This window comes from Mobula hypostoma, chromosome 23, assembly GCF_963921235.1.
Source record: "Mobula hypostoma chromosome 23, sMobHyp1.1, whole genome shotgun sequence".
Taxonomy (NCBI): domain Eukaryota; kingdom Metazoa; phylum Chordata; class Chondrichthyes; order Myliobatiformes; family Myliobatidae; genus Mobula; species Mobula hypostoma.
Genome location: NC_086119.1, coordinates 28962568 through 28989387, shown reverse-complemented (window position 1 = coordinate 28989387; position 26820 = coordinate 28962568). Strand labels below are relative to the sequence as shown.

General features: G+C 37.4%; 1 protein-coding gene across 1 annotated transcript in view; it reads right to left on the bottom strand.

Moving 5' to 3' along the window:
- The window catches only part of appbp2 (amyloid beta precursor protein (cytoplasmic tail) binding protein 2), a 78164-nt gene extending 51364 nt beyond the window's left edge, over positions 1–26800 (bottom strand). Inside the window, exons 1-2 of the mRNA XM_063031880.1 lie at positions 26434–26800; positions 4290–4378 (exon numbers count right to left, since the gene is read on the bottom strand). Coding sequence (XP_062887950.1) covers positions 4290–4378; positions 26434–26571 — 227 coding nt within the window. The 5' untranslated portion in view covers positions 26572–26800. The remainder of the gene's footprint in view (positions 1–4289; positions 4379–26433) is intronic.
- Positions 26801–26820: the final 20 nt, after the last annotated feature.

Genomic DNA, 26820 nt, shown 5'->3' with positions numbered 1-26820 from the left:
TTTGCATATAACACCCGTCATTGGCCGAATCGGAGGTGGTGACAAATCAGCATTGAAAATCTGGCTGAGTGGTGCCACAACAACAACCTCCCTCGATGTCAGCAAGATCAAGGAGCTCATTATTGACTTTTGCAAGAGGAAACCAGAGGTCCATTCGCCAATCCTCTGTCGGGGAATCCAAGGTGGAGAGGGTCAGCAATTTAAATTTCCTCGGTGATATAGTTTCAAAAAATCTGTCATGGGCCCAGCAAGCAAGTGCAACTGTGAAGAAAGCACAGCAGCACATCTACTTCCTCAGAAGTATGTGACAATTCAGCATGACATCTAAAACTTTAATAAACTTCTTTAGATGTGCAGTGGTGAGTATATTGACTGGCTGCCACATATGCTACAAAGAAGGCAAGACAGCAGCTATACTTCATTAGAAGTTTGAGGAAATTTGGCTGGACACCTAAAACATTCGAAAACTTCTCTACAGATGTACCGGGGAGAGCATTCTGACTGGCTGCGTCATTGTCTGAAATGATAACACCAAGGAATTTAAAATTGCTGACCCTCTCCACCTCTGATCCCCAATGGGAGCTGGCTAATGGACCTTTGGTTTCCTCCTCCTGGAGTTAAATAATCAGCTCCTTGGTCCTGCTGACACTGAGTAAGAGATTGTTGATGCGGTACCACTCAGCCAGGTTTTCAACCACACTTCTATATGCTGATTCATCACCAGCTTTGATTCAGCTAACAGTGGTGGCGTCAGCAAACTTAAATATGACATTGGAACTGTGCTTAGCCCACAGTCATAAAGATAAAGTGAGTACAGCCTTACAAGTTAAGCATACAGCCTCGTAGTGCATCTGTCCTGATGGAGATTGTGGAGATGCTGTTGCCAATCTGAACTGACTGAGGTCTGCAAGTGAGGAAATTGAGGATCAATTGCACAAGGAGGTATTGAGGTTAAGGTCTTGAAGCTTATTGATTAGTTTTGAGGAGATGATGGTATTGAATGCTGAGCCGTAGTTGATAAAGACTATCCTGATATATGCATCTTTGCTGTCCAGATGTTCCAGGGTTGAGGGAAGAGCCAATGAAATGGCATCAGCTGTGGACCAGTTGTGCCGTTTAGACAAATTGGAGCAGATTCAAGTCTCTTGTCAAGCAGAAGTTGATGTGTTTCATCAGTAACCTCTCAAAGCACTTCATCACAGTGGATGCAAGTAATACTGGACAATAGTCAAATAAGCAAAAACTTTAAAAAAATTAATTGCACAGTACTTGCTTTATTTGAATAGTCATTTTTTGAAGGTGGCAGAAGTTGTAGGGAATGGTGTGTTGGATCCAGAGGCTCATGAGATAGTAGGCAATATCAAGAAGAACTCTAACCCTGTATCTGGTGGGAAGGTGAGTGAATGCAGATGTCCCTGGTTCCCCTTCACCTTTCCTATCTCCCATAGTCCACTCTGCTCTCCTTTCAGATTCCTTCTTCTCTGGCCCTTAATCTTTCCCACCCACCTGGCTTCACCCATCACCTTCAAACTAATCCTCTTTCCCCTCTACCCCCGCCTTTTTATTCTGTCACTTCCCCCTTCCTTTCTAGTTCTGAAGAAGAGTCTCGTCCCAAAATGTTGACTGTTTATTCATTCCCAGAGAAGCTGCATGACCTGCTGACTTCCTCCAGTATTTGGGGGTGTTGCTTAGCATTTTTACATCAGATACTATTGAACTAAGTACTTTCAGAGTTTACAAATTTAGGGAATTTCACAAATTCAACATTTAAGGTTTAATATAGTTCATTTTGCTTGTAAAAATACTTTTGCATTTTTACATGATCAGCCAGTCCATTATTAGAGTTTGTTATGTTATCTTTTCTTCTATCGTTCCAATTCAACAGTATAAATTCCTGGTTCATTTTAATGTATGCACTTCGGAATTTAAAATCTCAGAATTTTCTGATCCAAAAACAGGACTTTCCACCAGGTAGAAGAAGCTCCAGCTCAGAGTGAACAAGAACGACCAGTTTGGTAATGTGTGTAAATCAGGAAACGGGGAAAAAGCTGATGGCAATAAGAAGTGCTAAAAGTAAATAATGGGTAAAGGAATTTCTAGAACATAGGCAACAATGTATAATTGCCTGTATAGGAAGTCGTAAAGATTTTCAGAAAAATCTCTAGTACATAAAAAGTTCTGCAATTACTGAACAAGTCCTTTGAACATATTAGAGAGGAATGCAAACCCACTCAATGCATACAACTGTGTCTGAATCAATTCAAATTCAGAGTTAACTTATTGTTGAAATTATTGCATGTTCCCAGAAAGACAAAAATTACATCTAAAATTTTCAAAACGTTATTAATAATATCTACAGAAACAGGCTAAGCCCATACTTCAAGACACAGTCTTGATTTTGCAAATTAGGAACTCAGAAATGAATGCCTTGGCACTAGCCCAGGATTCCTCGAACTGGTCTTTCCAATATTTTTCCAACAAAGGACATGACCAAAACATGGGAGTTAAAGAAGCTATCTCGCAATGACATCTATCACATATTGGATAATATAAGAATAATAACGAGATAGTTTATCTTTGGACATATGAGCCCTGTGCACAACTTTAAACTGTATCAACACATGTTTAACCAACTGAAGAATTTTTTCCCATTTTTCAATTGGTATAATAATCTTAAGTTCTCTTTCCCAGTCAGCTTCAATTTTATTGGAAACATCAGGGCATAAATTCATAATTATATTATATATAATTGCTACAACACTCTTCTGTGAGAGACTTAAATCTAAAATTTTTTCCGAAGTGTCCATTGGATATGGGTGTGGAAAATTAGGAGAAACAGTAATTAAAAAGTTTCTAATCTGTAGATATCTAAAAAAGTGAGATCTGGGTAAGTTATATTTATTAGAAAGTTGATCAAAAGACATGAAACAATTATCCAGAAATAAATCACAAAAACGAATTATATCTTTGGTTTTCCAATCAGAGTAAGCTTGATCCATAGTGGAGGGTTGAAAAAGGAAATTAGATATAATAGGACTTTCTAAAATAAATTGATTAAACCCAAAAAATCTTCGAAATTGAAACCATATACGTAAAGTATGCTTAACTATTGGATTATTCATTTGTTTATACAGTTTGGAACAAGTAAAAGGAAGGGAAGTTCCTAAAACCGAACCCAAGGAAAACCCTTGTAATGAATTACATTCAAGATTTACCCAATGTGGATTTAAAGATACATCCAAATCTCGTAACCAAAATTTTAAATATCGAATATTAATTGCCCAATAATAGAATCTAAGATTCGGGAGGGTAAGTCCCCCCTCCTTTCTAGGTTTCTGTAAATACCTTTTACCTAACCTAGGATTTTTGTTCTGCCATATATATGAGGAAATTTTTGAGTCTACGTTATCGAAAACAGATTTTGGGATAAAAATTGGAACCGATTTTGAATATAGACTTACAACCTCATCCAATTACTGCTATTTTTGGATTACCAATGATAGATTCAAATTATTTAACCTCTTCAGCATGTAGGATGATTGCATTTCTTACTCTAATGGCTAGAAGATCCATTTTGCTGAATTGGAAAGAGATTAACCCTCCTACTGTATTTCATTGGTTTCCACAAACTATGGTATGTTTGAATTTGGAAAAAATTAGAAGTGCGGTTTATGACCCTTCTAATAGATTTGAAAAAACTTGGAGGCCATTCATTCAGCATTTTCATTTGATGTAATTTGACTATTTCCAAACTTGTTTTATTTCTCTGTACTGTTGGTTGAGAGGAATGGAGTCGTCGACACTAAGGTTTTCTTTTTTCCCATTTTCAAGTTGTTAGTATTGCCCAAGTCTTTTAGTTTAGTTGACTAATTCTGTTTAGTTTAGTTTTTTTTTGGGATGGGGTCTGTTTTTTTTTTCTTTTTCATGATTTTTCTTCAGTTTTTTTTTGCTTTGTATTATTCATTGTTATTCTACACGATTGGGAGCTTCGTCAATTTATACTATATGGTTTTACAATTACTCATTTTAACTGTAACAAGTAGTTACAGTAGTCTCCTACTACTTGTATTTTTGCTTTGTCATGTTTTCATTTTATGAAATTAATAAAGAGATTGAAAAAGAAAAGGAAAGAGTGCATTATAAAAATATCACTGCAAATATTCTGGATTACATTTCAGGCCCAAAATCTTATTACGCTGTTGTTACTTCCAAATTGAAATTGCCTGACAGCAGGTATAAATTGATTAAATCAAAGAGTAAACTTCTACATTCACATAGAATTCGCCTACCTTTTGTCTGAAGCTCGCAGTACTTTTGCAAACACCTCAAGCTCACAGAATTCACCACCCAATTGGCATAGACGTCCTTGTTGATAAAGCTGTAAAAGCCAAATGATTTTAATTAGAAAAATTAGTACTTTCCATGTTCTCTCATATCTGTAGGCAATGTTGATGAGGTCACCATTTAATTCCAGTTCTACTTGCCCTTGAGAGTAAGGACTATATAAAGACTTTGGTTACTTTTAAGAAACCATATTCTTAATTACACCCATGTGATTTATCAAGGAGAGTTAAGTGCACTCAGGTAGTGAATATCAAAGATTTTAATGCATTGTGACAGTAGGTTCAGGAATGGGGTAGGAACTTATCCAAGATGCACAGAACACACAGGATGTCTGTGAATATTGCATAATATGTAACTGATAATTTGGCTCCTATCTTCTGCCTAACACAGCAGTGCCAAACTAGACTGTTTTTGGATGCCACATACAATACTACTCAAGATATTTAATCTCAAGAATACAGACCTTTATCTTTGTTTTTAATGTTAATAATTCACATGATATGAAGTATTAAACACCTACGTGATTGTCATACTACAGCCGTGCTGCATTTGTAGAATTTCTACAGCAGCGGTCCCCAACCACCGGGCCGCAAAGCATGTGTTACCGGGCCGCGAGGAAACGATATGGTCAGCTGCACCTTTCCTCATTCCCTGTCACGCACTGTTGAACTTGAACATAGGGTTGCCAATTGTCCCCTATTTGCCGGGACATCCCGTATATTGGGCTAAATTGGTTTGTTCCATACGGGACCGCTCTTGTCCCGTATTTCCCCCGTAAGGTAGAGCATTCTTATGAAACCTTTCGTGCCGAAATGGCGTAAAGTGCAGAAGCAATTACCAGTAATTTATATTGGAAAAATTTTTGAGCGTGCCCAGACTCAAAAAATAACCTTTCAAATCATACCAAATAACACATAAAACTGAAAATAACACTAACATATAGTAAAAGCAGGAATTATATGATAACTACACAGTCTATATAAAGTAGAAATAATGTATGTACAGTGTATCTGGGAAGATTAAGCCAAAACTGATATGTGGAAAAAAACCCGCAAACACGAGGAAATCTGCAGATGCTGGAATTTCAAGCAACATACATAAAAGTTGGTGGTGAACGCAGCAGGCCAGGCAGCAACTCTAGGAATAGGTACAGTCGACGTTTCAGGCCGAGACCCTTCGTCAGGACTAACTGAAAGAAGAGCTAGTAAGAGATTTGAAAGTGGGAGGGGGAGGGGGAGATCCGAAATGATAGGTGAAGACAGACGGGGGAGGGATGGAGCCAAGAGCTGGACAGTTGCTTGGCAAAAGGACAGGAGGCCCATGGAAAAAAAAATCGGCACGTAACGCGCATGCGCACACAAGTGCCCGCGCAAGGCTTCATGGTCATGGTAGTCTTTCCTGGGCTAAACACAAGAGTCCCGGGAATTTACTGGTACTTTTGTCCCTTAATTGGGAGTGAGAAAGTTGGCAACCCTAACTGTAAAAGACATGTTGAGGTGAGTTTAACCCTACTTGAACACTCCCGCCCCCGGTCGGCTGGTCCGCAAGAATACTGTCAATATTAAACCGGTCTGCGATGCAAAAAAGGTTGGGGACCCCCGTTCTATAGCACAAAGTGACAATCTGTGCAAGAAACATGGGTTGAAAAACAAAATATACTGTGTTCATTTTCTTCACACCTCGTCACATAAATTGTGATTTGTGAAACCTGTCAGGGCAAATTTCTCTGATCTGAACAGCCATAATACAAAGATTACTTTGTACTTTTTGCATCACAGCTAATAACAGAGTCTTTGCAACTCACCTTTCTGTGTACACCTTCGAAAATGTAGTTTTGTCACAGTAGCATGAAGGAGCTTAATGTTCATTTGTTAGTATTGCACAATCTTTTGATTCCACAAATTTTATTGCATATTTGTATTTTGTGATACAAATTGAGCTAAGTTGCATTCTGCTCTGAGTCAAAAGTATTTTACTCCTTGTGCTTCCATCTGATTCAGATTACTGGCTATGATATGCATTTTCAAAGCATGCCCCTTTTGGAGTTCCAATAATCTTATTTCTACAGAGGTTTCTAACTGTAATTTTGCATGTTTTCAGAACTTGAGTGAAAGTCATTGAGTAGTATTTGTAATACATCTTAATATTCCTTAAGTTTGTCATCAGATGCTTGGATTTCTGGAAAATTGCTTACATTCTACCTTTAAACAAGCATCTGAACTGCATGTCTCTTTGGTGACTTGCACTAAAAGGTAAAGATTGTACAAGATATATTCTTATTGCTCCCTAGTGATGCCAAGGGAAGTTTTTGCAGATGCCCCACAATATCAGTGAGCAACACAAAATCCTCGATCTTTTGCCATTTTCAAGTTGCAACACAGAACTTTCCTTTTCTAAAAGTAGACTCCTGCAGTTCCACAACCTGAAAATATCACCAACACAATCATCTCACATTACTTTAAATTCCAGCATTTTGATTTTACCTGATCAACAATTCAGAAAATAAAGTTTACAATTTCTGAAATAGTTTTAACAATTTTGTAATTCAATTATCTGTCTCCAAGACACCCCTGGCGAATGATGCAATAAGCTAGGAGAAATTGTGGAAATTCTAAGAGTCTAACATGTCTACATTTTTTCTACCATTCCTAGTGCTTCATCCATGGCATGGATGAAAAGTTTATTTGTCATTTTTAGACCAGAATTTTTCAATGCAGTTAAGTGAACTTTTCTTTTTTTTAACTTCTAGGTTGTTTCATTTAGTACCATCATATCCAACATTTATTTTACACACAGTTCTAGCTGAGATCTTTTATGTCTGTAGATTTGTTAATAGGAAAGCTAAATGCTAGTAAATTCTTCTGAGCATTTTGCATATCCTACTTACAACAGTAGCACTGACTGGGAGATACTCCTCTAAGAACTGTGGAACAATAGTGGGATATACTTTATTCGTCACTTCAGCTTTGTTATTTGGAAGTGAAATTATATTCAAATTTGCAATAATTGTAATCTGATTAAGAATTTGTTATTTCATATAGATGACATTGCCTGATATATAAAAAAAAACTGGCTTCTGTTCTTCAGTTTATTTACCATATAACAGAAGTCAGTGGCTGCAAAGCATCCTTTAATAGCAGTTACATTATTTTACTCAATTCTGCTCTAGGAGAATATTCACATGAAGACATTTATTTCATAGTGTCATTTCAAACTATTCCTTTGTAGCATTGGGAGCACCATTTTGAAAGGTGTACAAATATGCTAATCTTCTCATTTTGTCTTAAAACTGATCTTTGAATCTTTCACCTTGATTTATGCCATTTTTATCCTTTCAGTAAAGACACACACACCTAACCAGTTGTGACCTAAGCCTGTAATACAGAGGCCATGTTTTCAGCAGAAATATTTTACAGGAAGACAAGAAGCATGCTATATTTTATACAACTGTATACAAAATTGCGATCTGCAATATATCGGTGTAGAGATTAGAGGACATTGTGATGCTTAACCTCTAAAAACATAGCCCAAGGTTAGACAGCACAATGCACTGGACATTAAAACACATCTCCTTAGATTGGAGATGAATCATATTTCCCCAATATGTATCTAACGACGATATTGCAGCACAAACTATTTTGTTTGTTGTATATCTCCAAGAGCAGTACCTGAACTATAGAAAACTACATTCTGCTCATGTCCTGAAGTTTGGGTATTTCTGCTCAAACATCTGATATAGTCTAACGGATGTCCACTCCACAGTTCCACTTGTATTTGTCACTATTCATTAGCATGTCAAGCAGAAAACAAAAGTTAATGCTGAAATGGAACTTTCTACTGTAAGCAAAATTAACATCATACACATCCAGGGCAAGAGCCGCACATTTATACAGAGATCACTGTTTTCTTTATGCTACTCTCAAAGTCAGGAAGGGTGAAGATAGCAATAGAGGTTAGGAGTTAATAAATGGAGACAAGTGCTGCAGATAATGAAATCTGATAGGGAAAGTGAAGAATAGAACCAAATGAGACTGGAATGATGGGCAGATTGGAACAATGGGGGGGGGAGGGGATTGTAAAGAAGTGGGTGTATGGGAGGACCTGGGTAGATCATGAGAGAGATAGGGACAGAAGGGGAACAGGTTACCCGAATTGGAGAATTCAATAATTGCATTATTTTTATTGGGTTGTGGACTACCCAGGAGGAATACCAGGTTTGCTCTACAGTTTGCATTTGGCCTTACCCTAGAAGTGGAGGAGATCAAGGAAAGACAGGTCATTGAGAGAATGGGAAGAAGAATTAAAATGGTTTGCAGTCAGGAGCTCCAGACAAAATACGTACTCGGCAAAATAGTTGCCTAATCTGTGTTTGGTCTCACCAATGTAGAGGAGATCATATCAAGAGCACCAAATGCAATTGGAAGAGGCAGGAGGAGATGTAGATGAACCTGTCTTACCTGGAAGAGCCATTTCGGTCCCTAGATGGTGCTGCAGGTGCAGGAGCAAGGTCAAGTGTTGTAGGGGAAAGTGCCTCAGGTGAGGGGCAGGGATGAGGGATGAGGGGTATGTGCACTAGTCTTAAGATGGACAATAAGATTTACAATTCATTAAGCAAGTTCAAATTTGTGTTTCCCAGCACAAATGCTGACACTTTTTTAAAATATACAAACTAAACAGTTTTCTGTAAAAATTAGATATGGATAACAAGCCAGCAAAATGGTATCAAGAGCAAGCCATCTAAGCCAGGCTTTAACTGGTGAAGACAATGTATGGTAAAATTGATCCAGATATTAAATGCAACATTGCACACAGAGACATTCAATGATCAAAATCAGAGACCACCTTTGCTTGGACCATACCATTTTTTCAGCGCAGTCTGGAGCGGACTTCTCCTAGGACCGTGGCCTGCAGATCTTCAGAGAAGCCCATTATAACAGAGTATAACACTAAACCTCTTAAACTATAATTGGCTGTCTGTGTGACAGAACAGATCTGACTGCAAGTGAGGCCAAGTTACACAATTAAAGCTGTCACTACCATTGAATGTTTTGAGTGACTTTAGAAACTGATTCTTGAGACTTCCGGTAGAGCTCATGGAGTGAAGTCGTATTCTTGACTCGCTCCATTATCTCTGAGCTTTATCCTATGATCAGCTACATTTAAGCTAACTTGTAAGGCAACGATTTTTACAATACCTTGCAGCGGATTACTATTATATATTTGGATGCATTTAAGATCCGCTATGTCTAAGAACGGGAAAGACGGCAAACCTCCGGTTAGACCGAAAGTTACCGACCTCCCTCCGATTGAACCAGCGGTAACTATGCAAGCTATATCGGATCTGATTTGTGTAGAAATCTCAACTACTATATCCGATCTGATTCGTGCGGAAATTTCAACTAAACTGCAGAAAATTATCGATGAAATTCATAAAATGAAAACATCTATCACGGAACATCAGACTGCTATATCTAACCTCCAAAAATCCACGCAACAAAATGAACTCAAGATGGAAAAAATTGAAGAAACAATTACTGTAATGAAGAAAAAACTTAACTTTCTGACCTTTAAAAATTCTGACTTAGAATGCAGAATGCAACGACAGAACATTCGAATTATTGGTATTCGTGAAGCTGCTGAATCTGGTGACCCTATAAAATTTTTCTCTCAACTTTTAAAAGATTCATTCCCCACCTTATTTCCTGATCAACCACCACTATTGGATCAGGCTCACAGAGTCCCATTATACTCGCCTAAGTCAGATAAACCTTGGCATGTTATTTTACGATTTCATTATTTTCAAGACAAGGAGAAGTTGCTTCACTTTGCTCGCCCTAAAGGTTACATTGATTTCTTGGATCTTCGCTTTCGGTTGGTGGAAGATTTTAGCAAACAGGTTCGTGATCAACATGTCGGTTACAGATCTGTGATGTCGGAATTCTACAATATGGATTTAAAACCAGTGTTGCTTTATCCTGCACGTTTGAGGATTCGATTGTCTGATGGGTCTTCCCGTTTTTTCGACTCTCCATCGGAAGCCCAGAGTTACCGGGATCAACTCTTGCCTTCAACATCTTAATCGCACTATTAAATCATCTCTGTTTGATCGGAGGCAGTTAATCTGTTGGGTTTAATTTTTTTTTTGCTTTATCTGAGGGCAGAAAAGTTTTTTTTTCGGTTTAATTAATATGGTTGCCAAACTTTTTTTAACTGCGTCATTCCTTTCTTCTTCCCTGGGGATTCTGGGTGGCTGTTCCCTCAGTATCATTTTACATATATTCCTGGAGGCCTTAAACTTTGTAGTTTTCTTGGCTAGTCTATGCTATTATTTCATTTTCTTGTTTAATTATCGGAAGCCCAGAGTTACCTGGATCAACTCTTGCCTTCAACATCTTAATTGCACTATTAAATTATCTCTGTTTGATCGGAGGCAGTTAATCTGTTAGGTTTATTTTTTTTTGCTTTATACGAGGGCAGAAAAGTTTTTTTTCGGTTTAATTAATATGGTTGCCAACTTTTTGTAAACTGCGTCATTTCTTTCTTTTTCCCTGGGGATTCTGAGTGGCTATTCCCTCAGCGTCATTTTATGTATATACCTGGAGGCCTTAAACTTTGTAGTTTTCAAACGTACTTTTTATAGTTTTCGTGGCTAGTCTATGTTAATATTTCATTTTCTTGTTTAAGTATACAGTCTGTTGTAGGTTAACGGTTTTCTTTATATGTACCTGTTTTTTCTTTGTATTATATCGTTTTTGTTTTAATTGGTGTACTTTTTTAAAAATTCCTTTACTGTTTTATAACTTTAGCTGATCTTTTTATATATACACTTTTTTTTAGTGAGCGTCTATCGGAAGTCATGGGGGTAGTTCTAGTGCTCACTTCTTTCTGGCTGGTCTATCTTAGATTTAGCTTTGGGGGTACGGGGTGGGGGGGGTGGGGGGCTTCACTTTTTAGTTTTTCTTTCTTCTTGGGCTATTTACATTACCGAAGTATTGGTCGCGTTCTCTTTCCCGTTATTTCTTGTTTATTCTGTTCCCTTTCCGGGTTTGTGGGTCGAACCTATTGTCAATCCTCCTTTATTTGAGGGTTGACTTTAGGGATTATGGAGTCTACTATTAATTTTGTCTCTTGGAATACTAACGGTCTTAATCATCCAATAAAAAGGAAAAAAGTCTTTAAAGTATTCCGGAGACTTAAAGCACATATTCTATTTTTACAAGAGACCCATGTGCAGAGGGGGGACAGACTAAGTTTTTTAAAGTTCTGGAAGGGTCAACACTTCCATTCGAATTCCAACGCTAAAATTTGAGGAGTTTCTATTTTTATAGATCCCTCAATTACTTTTGTACAACGATATTATTTCTGATCCGAATGGTAGATTTCTATTGGTTAGTGGTTGACTCTTTAATAAAAAGGTAGTTTTGGTTAACGTCTATGCCCCCAACATGGACTGTCCGGAATTTTACAAATCATTATTTAATTTGTCCCGAATTTGAATGAGTTTTCACTAATCTGGGGCGGGGACCTTAATACTTGTTTATCCCCATTATTGGACCGTTCGGCTCCTTTATGGACTCTACCCAATAAATCTGCAAACTTGATTAATTCATTTCTCTCAGATTCCGGATCGACGGACATCTGGCGTTTTTTGCATCCTCGGGAAAAAGATTTTTCTTTTTTTTCACATGTTCATCATTCCTATTCAAGAATTGATTATTTTTTTTATTGACTCTCGTCTTATTTCTTCAGTGGTTAAATGTGAATATGACTCTATAACCATTTCGGATCATGCTCCACTTAAGCTTTCTATTAAAATATCGGCCAATACACAAAAGAATAGACAATGGTGTTTTAATTTGCTGTTGCTTCAGGACTCGGATTTTGTTAACTTTATGAATGAACACATTGATCTCTCTTTTACAATCAACTGTACAGAGGATATATCCATGAACACCCTTTGGGATACTTTTAAAGCTTATATTCGTGGTCAGATCATCTCGTATTCTGCTGCTTTGAGGAAGAGGTTGAAGGAGGAGGAGCTGGCTATTGCGGACAAGATTAAGGAAATTGATAAGAAATATGCTACAGCTTCCTCTGAGAAGTTGTATAAACAAAGAACTGAACTTCAAATGGAACACAGTTTATTACTTTCATCCTCTATTGCAAATCAATTAGTGAAAACAAGAAGTGAATTTTATATACATAGTGACAAAGTTGGTAAACTGTTGGCTAATCAGCTGAAGACTAATTATACCAAATTTCAAATTAATCAGATTTATTATCAAAAAGATCAACTGATATTTGATCAAGTTGAGATTAATCAATCTTTTTTTGACTTTTATTCCTCCTTATATCAATCAGAGTCTCCACGAGACTCTAAACATATGTATGACTTTTTAGATAACCTAGATTTTCCTAAGATTTCACATGATATATCTTCTATGTTAGACACTTCCTTTACCACTGATGAGATTAAGAATGTTATTTTTTCTATGAACCCAGGGAAAGCTCCTGGTCCTGATGGGTTTACCGTGGAATTTTATAAATTTTTTGCACCCTCATTAATCCCTTGGTTATTCAGGGTTCTGGAGGCCTCATTAAAACTTGGTAAACTTCCCGAATCCTTTTATAGAGCATCGATCTCTTTAATATTAAAGAAGGATAAAGATCCTGCTCAATGTGCATTTTATAGACCAATATCCTTATTTAATGTTGACTCTGAAATTTTTTCTAAATTATTAGCAAACAGATTAGAAAAAGCACTTCCTTATATTATTACAGAAGACCAAATGGGTTTTATTAAAGGTCGTTACTCTTTTTATAATATTCGTACACTGTTAAACATTGTCTATACCCCGTCACAAAATGATCCTGAATGCAATTTCCTTAGATGCTGAAAAAGCCTTCGAGAGAGTCGAATGGCCTTACTTATTTAAGGTGCTTGAAATGTTTAATTTCAGCCCGAAATTTATATCCTGGATCAAATTGTTATATCATTCTCCTATGGCCTCAGTTCGTAACTCTTTAAACTCACCTTTTTTTCCTCTTTTTCGAGGGACTAGACAAGGTTGTCCTCTTAGTCCTTTATTATTTGATATTGCATTAGAACCTCTTGCAATTGCTATTTGAGAATCTCCAAATATTATTGGCATAACTCGTGGTTTAAAGTCTCATAAAGTATCACTTTATGCTGATGACTTACTTTTATATATTTCTAATCCTCAAAAATCTATTCCTGCCACTTTAGATTTATTAGCACAATTTAGTCTTTTTTCAGGTTATAAGTTAAATCTCAGTAAGAGTGAACTTTTCCTGATTAATAAGCAAGTTCCCTTATATCAGAACCTCCTGTTTAAATTGGTTAATAACCATTTTTCATATCTTGGGATTAAAATTACCTGTAAACATAAGGATTTATTTAAGACTAATTTCCTACCCTTAACTGATCACATTACTCAACTTTCATTTAAATGGTCTCCACTTTATTTAACTTTGGTTGGTTGTATTAATGCTGTTAAGATGTTTATTCTGCCAAAATTTTTATATGTATTTCAGGCACTACCGATTTTTGTTCCAAAATCCTTTTTTGACAAGACGATCTATGTTTAAATTTGGAGAAAATCTGAAGTAATCTTTACGATACTTCAGTTAAATTTGAACAGACCTGGAGATCTTTTATTCAACATTTTCATTTAATGTAAATTTTTTTTCTCTTTGCCCATATTTACATTCCCTTCTTGCTTTTTTAACTGTTTTTAATGGAGGTCGGGTTTGAGGACGTGATTGTTTTAGGTTGTTTAACTTGTTACCTAGTTAGCCCATTGCTTTGCTTTGCTTTTTAGATTAGTTGCACGGTGGGTTTTTTTGGGGGTTTTTTTTCTTCTCTTTATTGATATGTATGGAAAATTAGTAAACTATTATATTACCTTGTTATTTTATATCTAAACTGCACTGTTTGTATTAACTTTTTTTGTGTATTAATATCTCTTGCAAATTTATATTGCAACAGTGTATTAGTGTCTACATGGTTTACTTTTTGTGTACTAATTTAATAAAAAGATTTAAAAAGAAAAGAAAGAAACTGATTCTTCCATTCACTTTGGTTCAGATTTAGCTAACAGATTTTCCCATTCTGAAGATTTGAAAATATGTGGAATTTGCTAATGCCTTTATAGGCTCCACAAGTACAGCACAGACACTTTGGGGCTGGTGCTCTGCTGTGTACAAGACTGCAGTTCTACCTAAATTCAGAAACAGCCCAGCTACAAGCTTATCTGCCATTATAGCCAGGCAGATCTCAGCTGCAGACTTACCAGAGAAGCATGGAATTGCTTTACAAAGTCCCAAATAAATCCAATGACTCCAATTTATTTTCAAATCATAATATTAAAGATTCTTTCATTGTAAATTAAAACCAGCATACTACAAAATGATCTTCTTTGTGGTGATAACTCAAATATCTTTGCAAGTCATGCTTTAAACAATTTGGTCAAGCATTAACATATATTCTGAAAGAACTGTTGTTAAAGACCTTGCCTCCTGTAAAATCAGTTGATGAAAGGTCAAGTTATTATTGTCCGTTCAGTTACTTCTTCAGAAGTATTTTTTGTGGAATGAAGCAGTATCGTTAAGTGCATAAAAATATGCTCGATGAGATGCACATTTTTAAAAAAGTGTGCTGGCAAAGAAACTGCCTCACTATAAGTGCAATCATCTGACTCTTTATAGAGGGACGGGTTAGCTACTTTGCCCTTTCAGCCGTTACCATCACTCTAAAAATTTTAACACTGTACCCTAGTCTTCAAATCCCAACTAGTATAAACAATTTCTCTTATATGTTCTCCTTAATATTGAGAATATTGCCCAAAATTCTGTACAGTCCTGTATAATTCTAGGTTACTCAAAATGCACTCATTCCAAGTACAATAAACTATCTTTATTGACACTCTACCCATTTGAACAGCACTTACATGGATCTTCAAGGAATAATTTGATTCATATCACCATCTCCAATCTCCTCATTACATGAAACAAAAGCATCAGAAGTTTAAAAAAACAATTAAATGTCTAAATAAATTTGATTCAAGATTGTTTACACTACACAAGTGTAAAGGAGAACAAAATTGTACTCCAGATCCACTGCAGCACAAAAATAAAATCACAAAGAACACAATAATTAAAAAAATTTTTTTAATGCATAAGGTAGCTTATATACATAGATTGATTGTATGTCCATAAAGTGTCGCTAGGCACTCCTGTGCCTGTACCTAAGGTGACCGACAGGAATTGGTAAAGTAGTGGTGGGTGGGGATGAGGAGCAGTGGATCAATGTGTGAAGATGTTAATCAGCATTACTGCTTGGGGAAAATTACATATTTCTGAGTCTCACAGTCCTGGCGTGGATGCTACGTAGCCTCCTCCCTAATGGGAGGAGCAGTTCATGAGCAGGGTGGGTGGGATCCTTCATGATCAATTAAATTATTAATATTTCAAACTTACCCCCATTGTTATTTTCCACTGAAATGAACTCAGTCCCAAACCCATGCTAGATCCATCCTAGCACAAGTTAAACAGGCAAACTTTATAGCCTAATTGATCTGAAATGTTAAGTTAATGCTTCATTACTAAAATTCATCACCAATTCCATAGTTGACCACAGTTGGGAAACAATTGGAAATCAGTTGTGAAATACTTCGTGGGAGCCTTATGCTTCCTTTTGATTACGGAGGAAAATGTCAAATAATATCACAGCCCAGCACATCACACGAACCAATCTTCCATCCTTGGACTCACTTTACACCGCATGCTGTCAGAACAGCGCTGCCAGGATAATCAAGGGCACGATCCACCCAGCCAACACACTTTTGTCCCTCTTCCCTCCGGGAGAAGGCTCAGGAGCTTGAAGACTTGTACGGCCAGATTTGGGAACAGCTTCTTTCCAACTGTGATAAGACTGTGAATGGATCCTGACCAGGATCTGGGCCATACCCTCCAAATATCTGGACCTGCCTCTTGGTTTTTTTGCACTACCTTACTTTCCCTTTTCTATTTTCTATTTATGATTTATAATTTAAATTTTTTATATTTACTATCGATTTGTACTCCAGAGAGCACGAAGAGCAGAATCAAATATCGCTGTGATAATTGTACGCTCTAGTATCAATTGTTTGGCGACAATAATGTATAAAGTATATCTTATTAACAGCTGTAGTTTAATCAAAACTGTGTAAAGCTTCAGGTCTTCTGTACTTACTCAACTCCAGTCTATACAAAGGCCAGAATACCACTAAACTTCTAATTTATTTTCTTTATCCATCCTAAACATTTTAATGATACACAATGACCTCCTGTCCATGAGTCAATGCTACTCTTTTTTTTGTCATGTTGATACTGCTGTTTTATCCTTTTCCAATCCAATGGGACGGACCTCAGTTATCCACCTAAAAATCTATGTCACTTCTACTGTCCGTTCATGTAATTTATTAGGCTCTTTGCAATTCAATACACCTACCTATACTGCTGCTTATCTGTGTCATCAGCAAACACATATAAATCTTCCTACCCAATATCGAAGTTATTTAAAATTACAACAGACCTGACACTAATCCTTGTGGTCACTGCCAGTCACAGCCTAACAATGGAGTACATAAGCAATATCCTTATGCTCTAATCCTGACACTTATTTAATTTTCTAGCCAAGTCAAGTGTCAGTAGTTGATTCTACAAGCATCAACTTCAGTTGCTTGTGACGCAAACCTCTGAAAGTCTACATGACTGAGTTTAAGATATCCATATAACTAACTCCTTCACAGTAATTCCTGCAATTTCACAAAATAAATAGAAGCTGAAGTAGGAAGTACTTAAGTCAGGCAGCATTTGTGGAGAGAGAAAAAACAGTGAACACTTCAGGTAGAATCTAGTCATCGATACTGTGATAGTCACTGACCCAAAATATTGACTACCTTCCTCTCCTTAGATACTTCTTGAATGACTGAGCACCTCAACACCCTGTATTTTAAATCTATAGCAACGATAGTTTTTTTTTGCTTTCAGCCACACTTGCTCTTTTAGTTCCAGTTACCTTTTGGTCATTCTAACCTTCGTAATATCCTGACAATTGATGCTGTGCTAATAAATCAATCTGTCTTGGTTTCTTCCTCTTACTTTTCTTGAATAGCAGAGGGGGAGGAAATTTTTCAATGTGAAGCTTTGCTGATGTGCCTTACGATCATAGTAGAGTGCATAGTGAACATTAGGTCTTAGTAAGCAACGGGCAACTTATCAGTGGCCTAAAACAGTGCCACTGTATACACTAATTAAGTTAAGAAACTAAAGCATGCCAATAATTCATTCAGGATCCTGCCAGTGCACCGTGTGCCTTTAGTTTCATGTGGGAATAGATCCATCTCTCCATGCAAAGGATACTATACCATTTCTAATAGAATAACCATAATAGAATCAATGAAAGACCGCGCCAACTTGGGCGTTCAAGCAAAAGAAAAAAAATGTGCAAATACAAAAAGAAAGAAATAATAATAAAAATAAAACCAGTCACACTGCTCAATAATCACCCGATTTTAATTCTAGCCTCACCATGGGACAATTTACAATGACCAATCAACCTCCTTACCTTGTTGCAGCCCTCCTTAAATAATTTTTTGAAATGAGAGAATCAAATCACATTCAGTCAACAATTTCTTTCCGATGCAGCTCAACGTGCTCAGTTCTTCCAGCAAACTGTATTGAAGCAATTGGTTTAAGGTTTTTACGAAAAAGACTTGAAATCTGTTTTTTTAAAAAGATTGTAACCAATAGAAAAGATAAGAGGGAATGCGTGGATGTTGAAGTATTTGGACTTACAGAAGGCCATTCATGAGATGTCAAACAAAAGGTTGAAAAATATTGAGTGCACATAGGGTTAGGATTTATACGTCAGTAGGTTAAGGATGGTTCAGCAAACAAACCAATAGCAACAACATGAACACGAGGAACTCTGCAGATGCTGGAATTTCAAGCAACACACATAAAAGTTGCTGGTGAACGCAGCAGGCCAGGCAGCATCTATAAGTAGAGGTACAATTGACATTTCTGGCCGAGACCCTTCGTCAGGACTAACTGAAAGAAGAGCTAGTAAGAGATTTGAAAGTGGGAGGGGGAGATCCAAAATGATAGGAGAAGACAGGAGGGGGAGGGATGGAGCCAAGAGGAGCCACAGCCTCCTCTACTGTAAAGATGAAGCCACACTCAGGTTGGAGGAACAACACCTTTATATTCCGTCTGGGTAACCTCCAACCTGATGGCATGAACACTGACTTCTCTAACTTCCGTTAATGCCCCACCTCCCCCTCGAACCCCATCCGCTATTGCCCATCCTCTGGGCTTCCCCCCTCCCCCTTTCTTTCTCCCTAGGCCTCCTGCCCATGATCCTCTCATATCCCTTTTGCCAATCAACTGTCCAGCTCTTGGCTCCATCCCTCCCCCTCCTGTCTTCTCCTATCATTTTGGATATTCCCCCTCCCCCTCCCACTTTCAAATCTCTTACTATCTCTTCTTTCAGTTAGTCCTGACGAAGGGTCTCGGCCCGAAACGTCGACTGTACCTCTTCCTATAGATGCTGCCTGGCCTGCTGCGTTCACCAGCAACTTTTATGTGAGCAACAACATAATTTTTGATAGGTTAGGAGGGTGTCGCAGGTGCTTAATGATGACCCACCTATTCACAATCAATTTTCATGATTTTGATGTGGGAATTGTCAAGTGTGATATATTAGTTTGCCAGTGATACAAAACTGGATGGGTGTATGTGTTCTGAGAAGGAGATACATGGATTTCAATGGGATAAGACAATTTTAGTGATTGAGGGAAGTACGAGAGCTGATTGATAAGTTCGTGGCCTAAGGTAGAAGGAGATTAGTTAATAACTTCAAACTGTCTGCATTTTCACTCAGAGCTGAACTGCCCATGCATGTAACAAGAGCTGTATAACTCATCTCCTTCTACCTTAGGTCACAAACTTATCAATCACCCCCTGCTGTGGACCATCTGGAGGTCCAAGACGCTCTTGTTACATGCACGTGCAGTCCAACTCTTTGAGCGATAATGCAGAAAGTTTGAAGTTAATAACTCATCTCCTTCTAACTTAGGCCATGAACTTATCAATCACCCCCCCGCCCCACCCCACTGTGGACCACTTCCACAAAGAAGGGATCTGTATGCTCCACAACCACTGGACTAAGTGTGTACATGTAGGAGGGGACTATGTTGAAAAATAAATGTGTTAGGTTTTCTAAAATTGACTTCTTCTACCTTAGGCCACAAACTTATCAATCACCCCTCGTACATGATGTGTAGGATAGGTAGAAAAATGAGGTTTCCCATTTAGTGGAAAAAAATAAAAAACAAAAAGTCATGATACACAAACTGTAATGATGGCTCATTAGTTTGTTTGCTGGTATAGGAATCGTAATAAGAAGAAAAAAAGTAGAGTGGAATAAAAGTTGTCTTATTAAAACAAGAGATGATCTCATGGAAACAAAAAATTCTAACATGGCTTAACAAGGGACGTGAGGAATAATGTTTCCTCTGTTTGGGTTATAATTGTAAATAAAAGATTGACCATTTAGGTCAGAAACAAAAAGAAATTTCTTCACCACAAGGATAGTGGAACCTTTGGAAATTGCTCACCCGAAAATAAATATTCAAGATATTCAAGACAGATAGATTTTTCAATGTTTAGGAAACCTAAGAACATAGAATTACTGCAAGAAAGCAAAAAGAGGTAAATGACTAGCCAGAATCTTATTAATAGTCCAGTAAGTGTGAGGGTCCAAACATTCCTGCTTTTGATTCTTATTCCAGAAAATGGAAGTGGAAAGCAACCCACTCATTTAGCACCTCTGAACATAAAAGTGAAATATATAAAACGTTTGAAAGAAAAAGAGAGATTCAGACTTTTTTTTAACCATCTTCTGCTTTTCAGAGATGAATTCTCACAAAACAAAGCAGGACAGCAGTGAAGTTCTTATCAGTTTTCAGTAAGGGATACTTAGAAGGCTAACCTTCAATTTTCCAAAAAAAAAAATTAAATTTTCAATGTTATTCTCTTTATCAAGTTGGTGCCAAGTTTTCTCTGCCATTCAGTTAGATTAAGACTGATTTGCAACTCAATTCTATTTCTGCAAATCCTGATTCATATTGGTGATAATTCTCATGCTTACTAAAAAACATATTTTTTGATTTTCTTTAAGATTTTTACTAAAAAAAAGTAACATAACACTAAATTATTCAGGAATGAATAAAACTCCAGAAACTAATCAAAAGAAAAACACAGGAGCCAGGATGATGGTCTACCTGGTTTTTATGTCCATATTACGTGGTGGCATAATGATGTATGCCACTCCCGTACTTCTTACATATAACCCATAATGAATTATGTACATAAAAATGCTTAATATATTTACAATATTACTCAAATATTAAATACACTACAGTCCTCTCTGCTTAGTTCAATCTGCAGGTCGATTCCAAGCCAACTGACAAAGCTTTGAGCAAATGCTTTCATTTTGACAATGCCTGGATGACCAGCATGTAGCTCCTTCAAAACTTTAGCTCTCAGTTTGAATGGGATAATAACTGTCAATCCCCACATAAGGAAACCCTCATCAAAGGCAAGTTCATTCTGGCACTGTTAAAAATGGAACTGGAATTTCTGGTACACATTCCAGCCATTTTGGATAGCCACGTAGACCTGAGGAAGTATGGGCTTGTTTTTGTTTTCTCTTTGGATCATCTCTGCTGTAACAGGGAGAATGTTGATTTGCATTTGGGAGAATACATAAAGAGGAAGGCTTTTTTTAGTTTCAGATATTTCCTTTACCAAGGGATAATCCATCAGCATTTCCAAGATTAGTCATCCTCTTGAATTCAATCTTGTAATTGTCTTCTCGAAGAAAAGAGTTCACCTCTGTATTTGTGCTTCTGCTTTCAGCGGAACACCCTACTGTGGATTGAAAATGGACACTAGTGATTGATGATCAGTAATGAGGAAAAGTACTGGTTGAAGCACTTTACACCACAAACTAGACTCAAGGCCCCTCTAACAATCTGTACATAATTTTTCTCTGCAGTAAGGGAGTGTGATGCAAAGGCATCACTTCCATCAGATGTGTGATGGGCATTCATTTGCATCAATCATAACATGTGACATGATGTACCGTGTCGCATGATGTCTATAGGTATACCGTGGAGAGCAATCACCATCTGGTATGGTGTAGAAGGGTGGTGGTGGAGGGTGACTGGGTACTAGCCTCCATAGTATCCAAGACATCTTCAAGGAGTGGTGCCTCAGAAAGGTGGCATCCATTGTTAAGGATCCCCAACCATCCAGTACATGCCCTCTTCTCATTGTTACTGTCAAGGAAGTGGTACAGAAGCATGAACGCACACAGCAATTCAGGAACAGCTTCTTGCCCTCTGCTTTGTGATTTCTAAATGGACATTGAACCCATGAACATTACCTCACTCCTTTTTAAAAAAAAATTTCTCCTTTTGCACCACTTATTTTAATTGAACTATTGAATATATATATACTCAATGTAATTGATTTTTCCTTTTTTTTCCTGTATTTATCAATATATAATTGTACTGCACTGCTGCAGCCAAGTTAAAAAAGTTTCACGACATATGCCGGTGATATTAAACCCAATTCTGATGACTGCACCTATACCATAAGGCGAGGCATCATAGGCAAGTTTCACTGAACAATGTGGATCTTAATGCATGAGTATTGTCTGACGTCATCCTTTCCTTTGCCCCTTCGGAAAGCCACCTCACACTGCTTTATCCATTGCCATTTTTCCCCCAATCTGTAGCAGTAAGTTCAAGGGGTGGAGCACAGTAGCCAGGTTTGGCAGGAACCTGTTATAGTACTAGACAAATCTTAAAAAGGACTGTAACTGTGAAATGTCCTTTGGCCTTGGGGCATCCACTGCTGCTTGAATTTTCTCAGCACACTTGTGTAATCCTTGTGCATCAATGGTGTGATCACAGTAAGTGATGCTTGGTTTAAAGAACACAATTATCATGTCATGCTCTGAACCCATAATCTTCCAATCTTTTAAATAATGTCTTAAAATTTTGGAGATGTTCCTCATCATCCTCACTGGTAACAATGATATTATCCAGGTAACATTCAGTACCTGGAGTTTTGTAACACCAAGACCAGAGGTTTCTGCCAAAGCGTAGGTGCAAGATGCTACTACAAAAGAAAGCCTATTATAGTGATAAAGCCATTTGTGAGTGTTTATGGTGAGAAACTCATTGGACTCTTCTTCCATCTTCATCTGCAGGTAGGTGTCAGCTAAGCTCAAATTTATTGAAGTGTTCTCCACCCCCCCACCTCCACAAAGGTTTGCAAAGATATCCCCTATCCTGGGCAAATGGCTTTGATCTACTTTCAGCACTGGGTTGATGATGACCTTAAAATCACCACAGGCCCTGAAAGACCCATCCTTCTTGACTACTGGGACTACTGGTATTGCCCATGGGTTCCAGTCAAACCTTGAAAGAATTCCTTCAGCTTCCTTGCAATCTAACTCACTGGATACATTATCATGGATAGTATAAGGAACCGGGCGGGCCTTGTAAACCTTGGATGTGGCATTTTCATTTAACACAATTTCACCCTTGATACGCTTGAATTTTCTGATGCCATCCTAGAATGCTGCTCTGACATCATCCAGTACATTTATCAATTCACTTTCAGTTGACTCAATTGCAGGGTACGGGACATGTAAATAGTGGGTGACTCTCCCATCAAGATGTGGCTGTCTCTGTCAATCATAGCCCCATAATGTTTTTACCACATAGAAACCATAAGACATAGGAGCAGAACTACACCATTCCACCCATTGAGTTTGCTCGCCATTCAATCATGGTTGGTCCCGGATTCCAGTCAACCCCGTACACCTGCCTTCTCGCCCAATGTGGCTTCTTGCATTTCACAGTTACAGATGTCATTCCCACAGGAGTTATCTTTTCTCCAGTACAAGTACTTAGTTGGATATCTGCCGGCTTCAGTTTAGAATGACAAACATCTCATCCAGTGTACAATTCCATTTTAATTAATTTGCCATTCACTTCTGGTGTAAGCCATGTTGCTTGTCTCTTGTTAATTTTCACACTATAAATCTCAAGGCTATTCAGTCCTGTGTCACTTTCTGTCATTATCAGATTTTTCATTAACAGCATGCAGATTAATGCTCTTTTTGTAACTGCAACTTGATGTTATCTTTTACTTTTCCCTGCTAATGTTATCTTTGACATTATATTTTTCTCTACTCAACATGCTCTTCCTATGTGCATACTTTGTTGCATTTTTGTAATTTTTGCCTTTAAACCGGCATTGGTCTAGTGTACATAAGCCCCAGCCAGAAAAATAACACAAATTTGTTTGGCCAGGCAGGTTTTTGTTTAGACGCTGCAATTTTGTTCACTCTCACTTTCATTCCTGACTGCAACTCAAATGCATCTCTGGTTGCTCTTTCCATTGATACAATGATTTCAAATGTTCTTTTAAATGTGAGTTGTGATTCAGTTAGGAGCCATTTTTGAATGCTTTCTTGCAGGATTCCACAAGCTAAGTGATCTCTCAGTGCATCATTAAATCCATCACTGAACTGACCAATGTTAGGAAAACTTCATCAATTCAGCCAGGCAAGCTGATATGGAAACCCCCCTCCCTTTCGATTCCACATTTGAAACCTAAAGCATTCTACAATGAGCGATGGTTTTGATTCTAAATGTTCCTGTATTATGTTCACGGAATCAACAAAGCTTATTTCGGCTGGTTTGGTTGAAGCAGTTAAACTTCTGAGCAAACTGTATGTTTTTCCACCTATTAAACTCAGTAACACTGGCACTTGCTTTTCATTGGCTATTTTACTTGCTTCAAAATGCTGTCCAATTCATTCAGTATACTGTACATCATCCAGTTATCTGTTGTGTAATTGAACATGTCTACCATTCTGAGGTAGCCAGCCACTTCTGCTTTTTCATTATCATCAGGTACTCACTGATTATGAACCCGTGAATTTCATCCATTTTATGCTTTTTATTTTTAATTCAAATGTCTCTCACCCCTTCTGAAGAAAACCCCTTCCTTCTTAACTCAAATTTTCAACAGGTAGGTAGTTGCCTGAGGTTCATTTTAAAACTTACTTGTCACCATTGTTTTGATTCTGGAAACGAATCAAAAGAAAAATACAGAAGCTGGGATGATGGTCTAAGTTTTCTCTTCCGGAGGAGCACACATATGATGTGGCACAATGCCATTTACGTACATCTTACATGTAACCCACAATGTATTGTGTAAACAAAGAAAGCTTTACAATTTACAATACTACTCAAATATTACTGAAATATTAAATATACTACACAATTTAAAATTGCTGCTATTAAATTCTGTATTTTCTCCAGAAGTATGATCTTATCCATATCTGAAATACTTCTACAACCTTCTAAAAATTACCTGGTGTACCTGGTGTATCTCACCGATCCTCAAAATTTTAAACCTGGAGCGTAATTTTGCTCAATCTGCACTATTTTACTTCCAAGGCCCTTCTTGGATACGTTACCAAACCAGAACACAACACCCAGTTGAAATCTGATCAAATTTCTGTACCATAAGCATAACTTACACCTTCACATATTTCAAATTGTTCAAGAACATAGCAGATATCTCACTAACTATTTTCTTTAATTTTATGTCGTAACTGCAAGAGATTGGTGGATACCTTACTCCTTGCTCTAATATATATTGAGAGAATGTGTTTATTATCAGCATGGCAATAATTGGAACACCAAGCAAATAAATCAATTAATCACTAGAAAATATTTCCAAATCAAGCTTTTCAGATATTAAAACCCAATTAGAGAAAGGTTTGTACATTATGGATGCCAGACAACCTGAGGATAAACTTCTGTCACTTTTCATTTGGTTAACTATCTTTTTCTTGTGTCACAGATTTAATACTGCCAAATTGACAAGGGCATCTCAAGGCTATTACCTGTTTTTCTGCAAAATAAAAATATTAAAGCAGTTTGGGATGAATGAGCCTCAATTTTCCTTCCTTACTGAGTAAGTACTTTGCCTACACTTCAGTAGAGTGCATCAAAACAAACACACACACCACGAAAAAGCAGATGGATCATTCGCACACCACTATGTTTAACGTTGCCTATCCATCATTATAGAATATTATTTTTGTGTTCTAATTATAAAAGTAAAATTGAACAGCGTCTTAGCAGAAGTAAAATGCTACAGCATTTGACGTACAAAACTAAACAAAACAGTCACAGGTTAATTGAATGAACTGCACAAGATTTCCAACATCTGCAATTTTTTTTGTCTTTTCAGTTCACTGAATATTCTATTAAAAGGTACAGTTAAAAAGTGGTTTTGTTCTCAGTGACAATGCTATAGGTTTGTCTCTACAATTCTTCACTGAATAAATGGGAGGCAGCAACATCGTTAACAACGAAGTAATAACTTTTTGCGAACCAAGTAGGAACCTGTGCAGTGCACAAAATTTATCAATTCAACTTGGGATTTCAAGAAACAATAAATCAGGAATGCATTTTTTCAAATAAGAATTGAGAGAAAGGAAGGATGTTTGAAACAAAAAAATATGCACATATTAACTGAATTGAGAAATCGCTGAAAAACGACCGTTATTTCCTTTACTACGATGCTTACACCACATTGTACAAATTATCTCCATAAAATACTACATTAACTGTAGTGTGGGGATAGATAGGCAATGTGTCATTACTTGACCGTTTATGGATGACGGATTACATCTGCGGCAAATGCTTTTCTAAAACATAAATGGAAGCTAAAATTTAAATGCATTGTTAACCAATTACCGGTGGCAATAATATTGAACTTGCTTTTAACCCAGAACATGCAGGACTGGATATTTTGAAGATTATAAATAAACAAAAAACTTCACACTTCAGACAGCTTCAATGCAAATAAAAAAATCAACAAGAGATGGAAATAAAAAGCTGCGTTGGGGCAAGATGGCCGTACCTTGTAATAAACGTCAAACTGTATGTTTTCGGGTAACGATCGGATCTCTCTCCGAGAGCGGGTGTAGCTGTCAACCACGGCCGAAATTGCAGTGTTATACAAGGTTTCAGGAATCCATTCCAGCTCCACCGCCGCCATGTTGTTGATGTCTCCCACCCCGAGGAGCCACCAACTGACCACCTTCCCCTCACCACAAAACGCCTTCGCCCACCTTTCGCTCTCCGATAAACGCAGCGCTCCTAAAGTAAAATAGTTAAATCACCATTTCATTCAAAAACACTTGCACCGCCTCCCCGCCATCGTTTTGGGTATAATTTTCTCACAAGCAGAACACTGCTAATTTTTTTCCCCTCAACCTTACGCCATACGCGATGACGTAGCCCATGC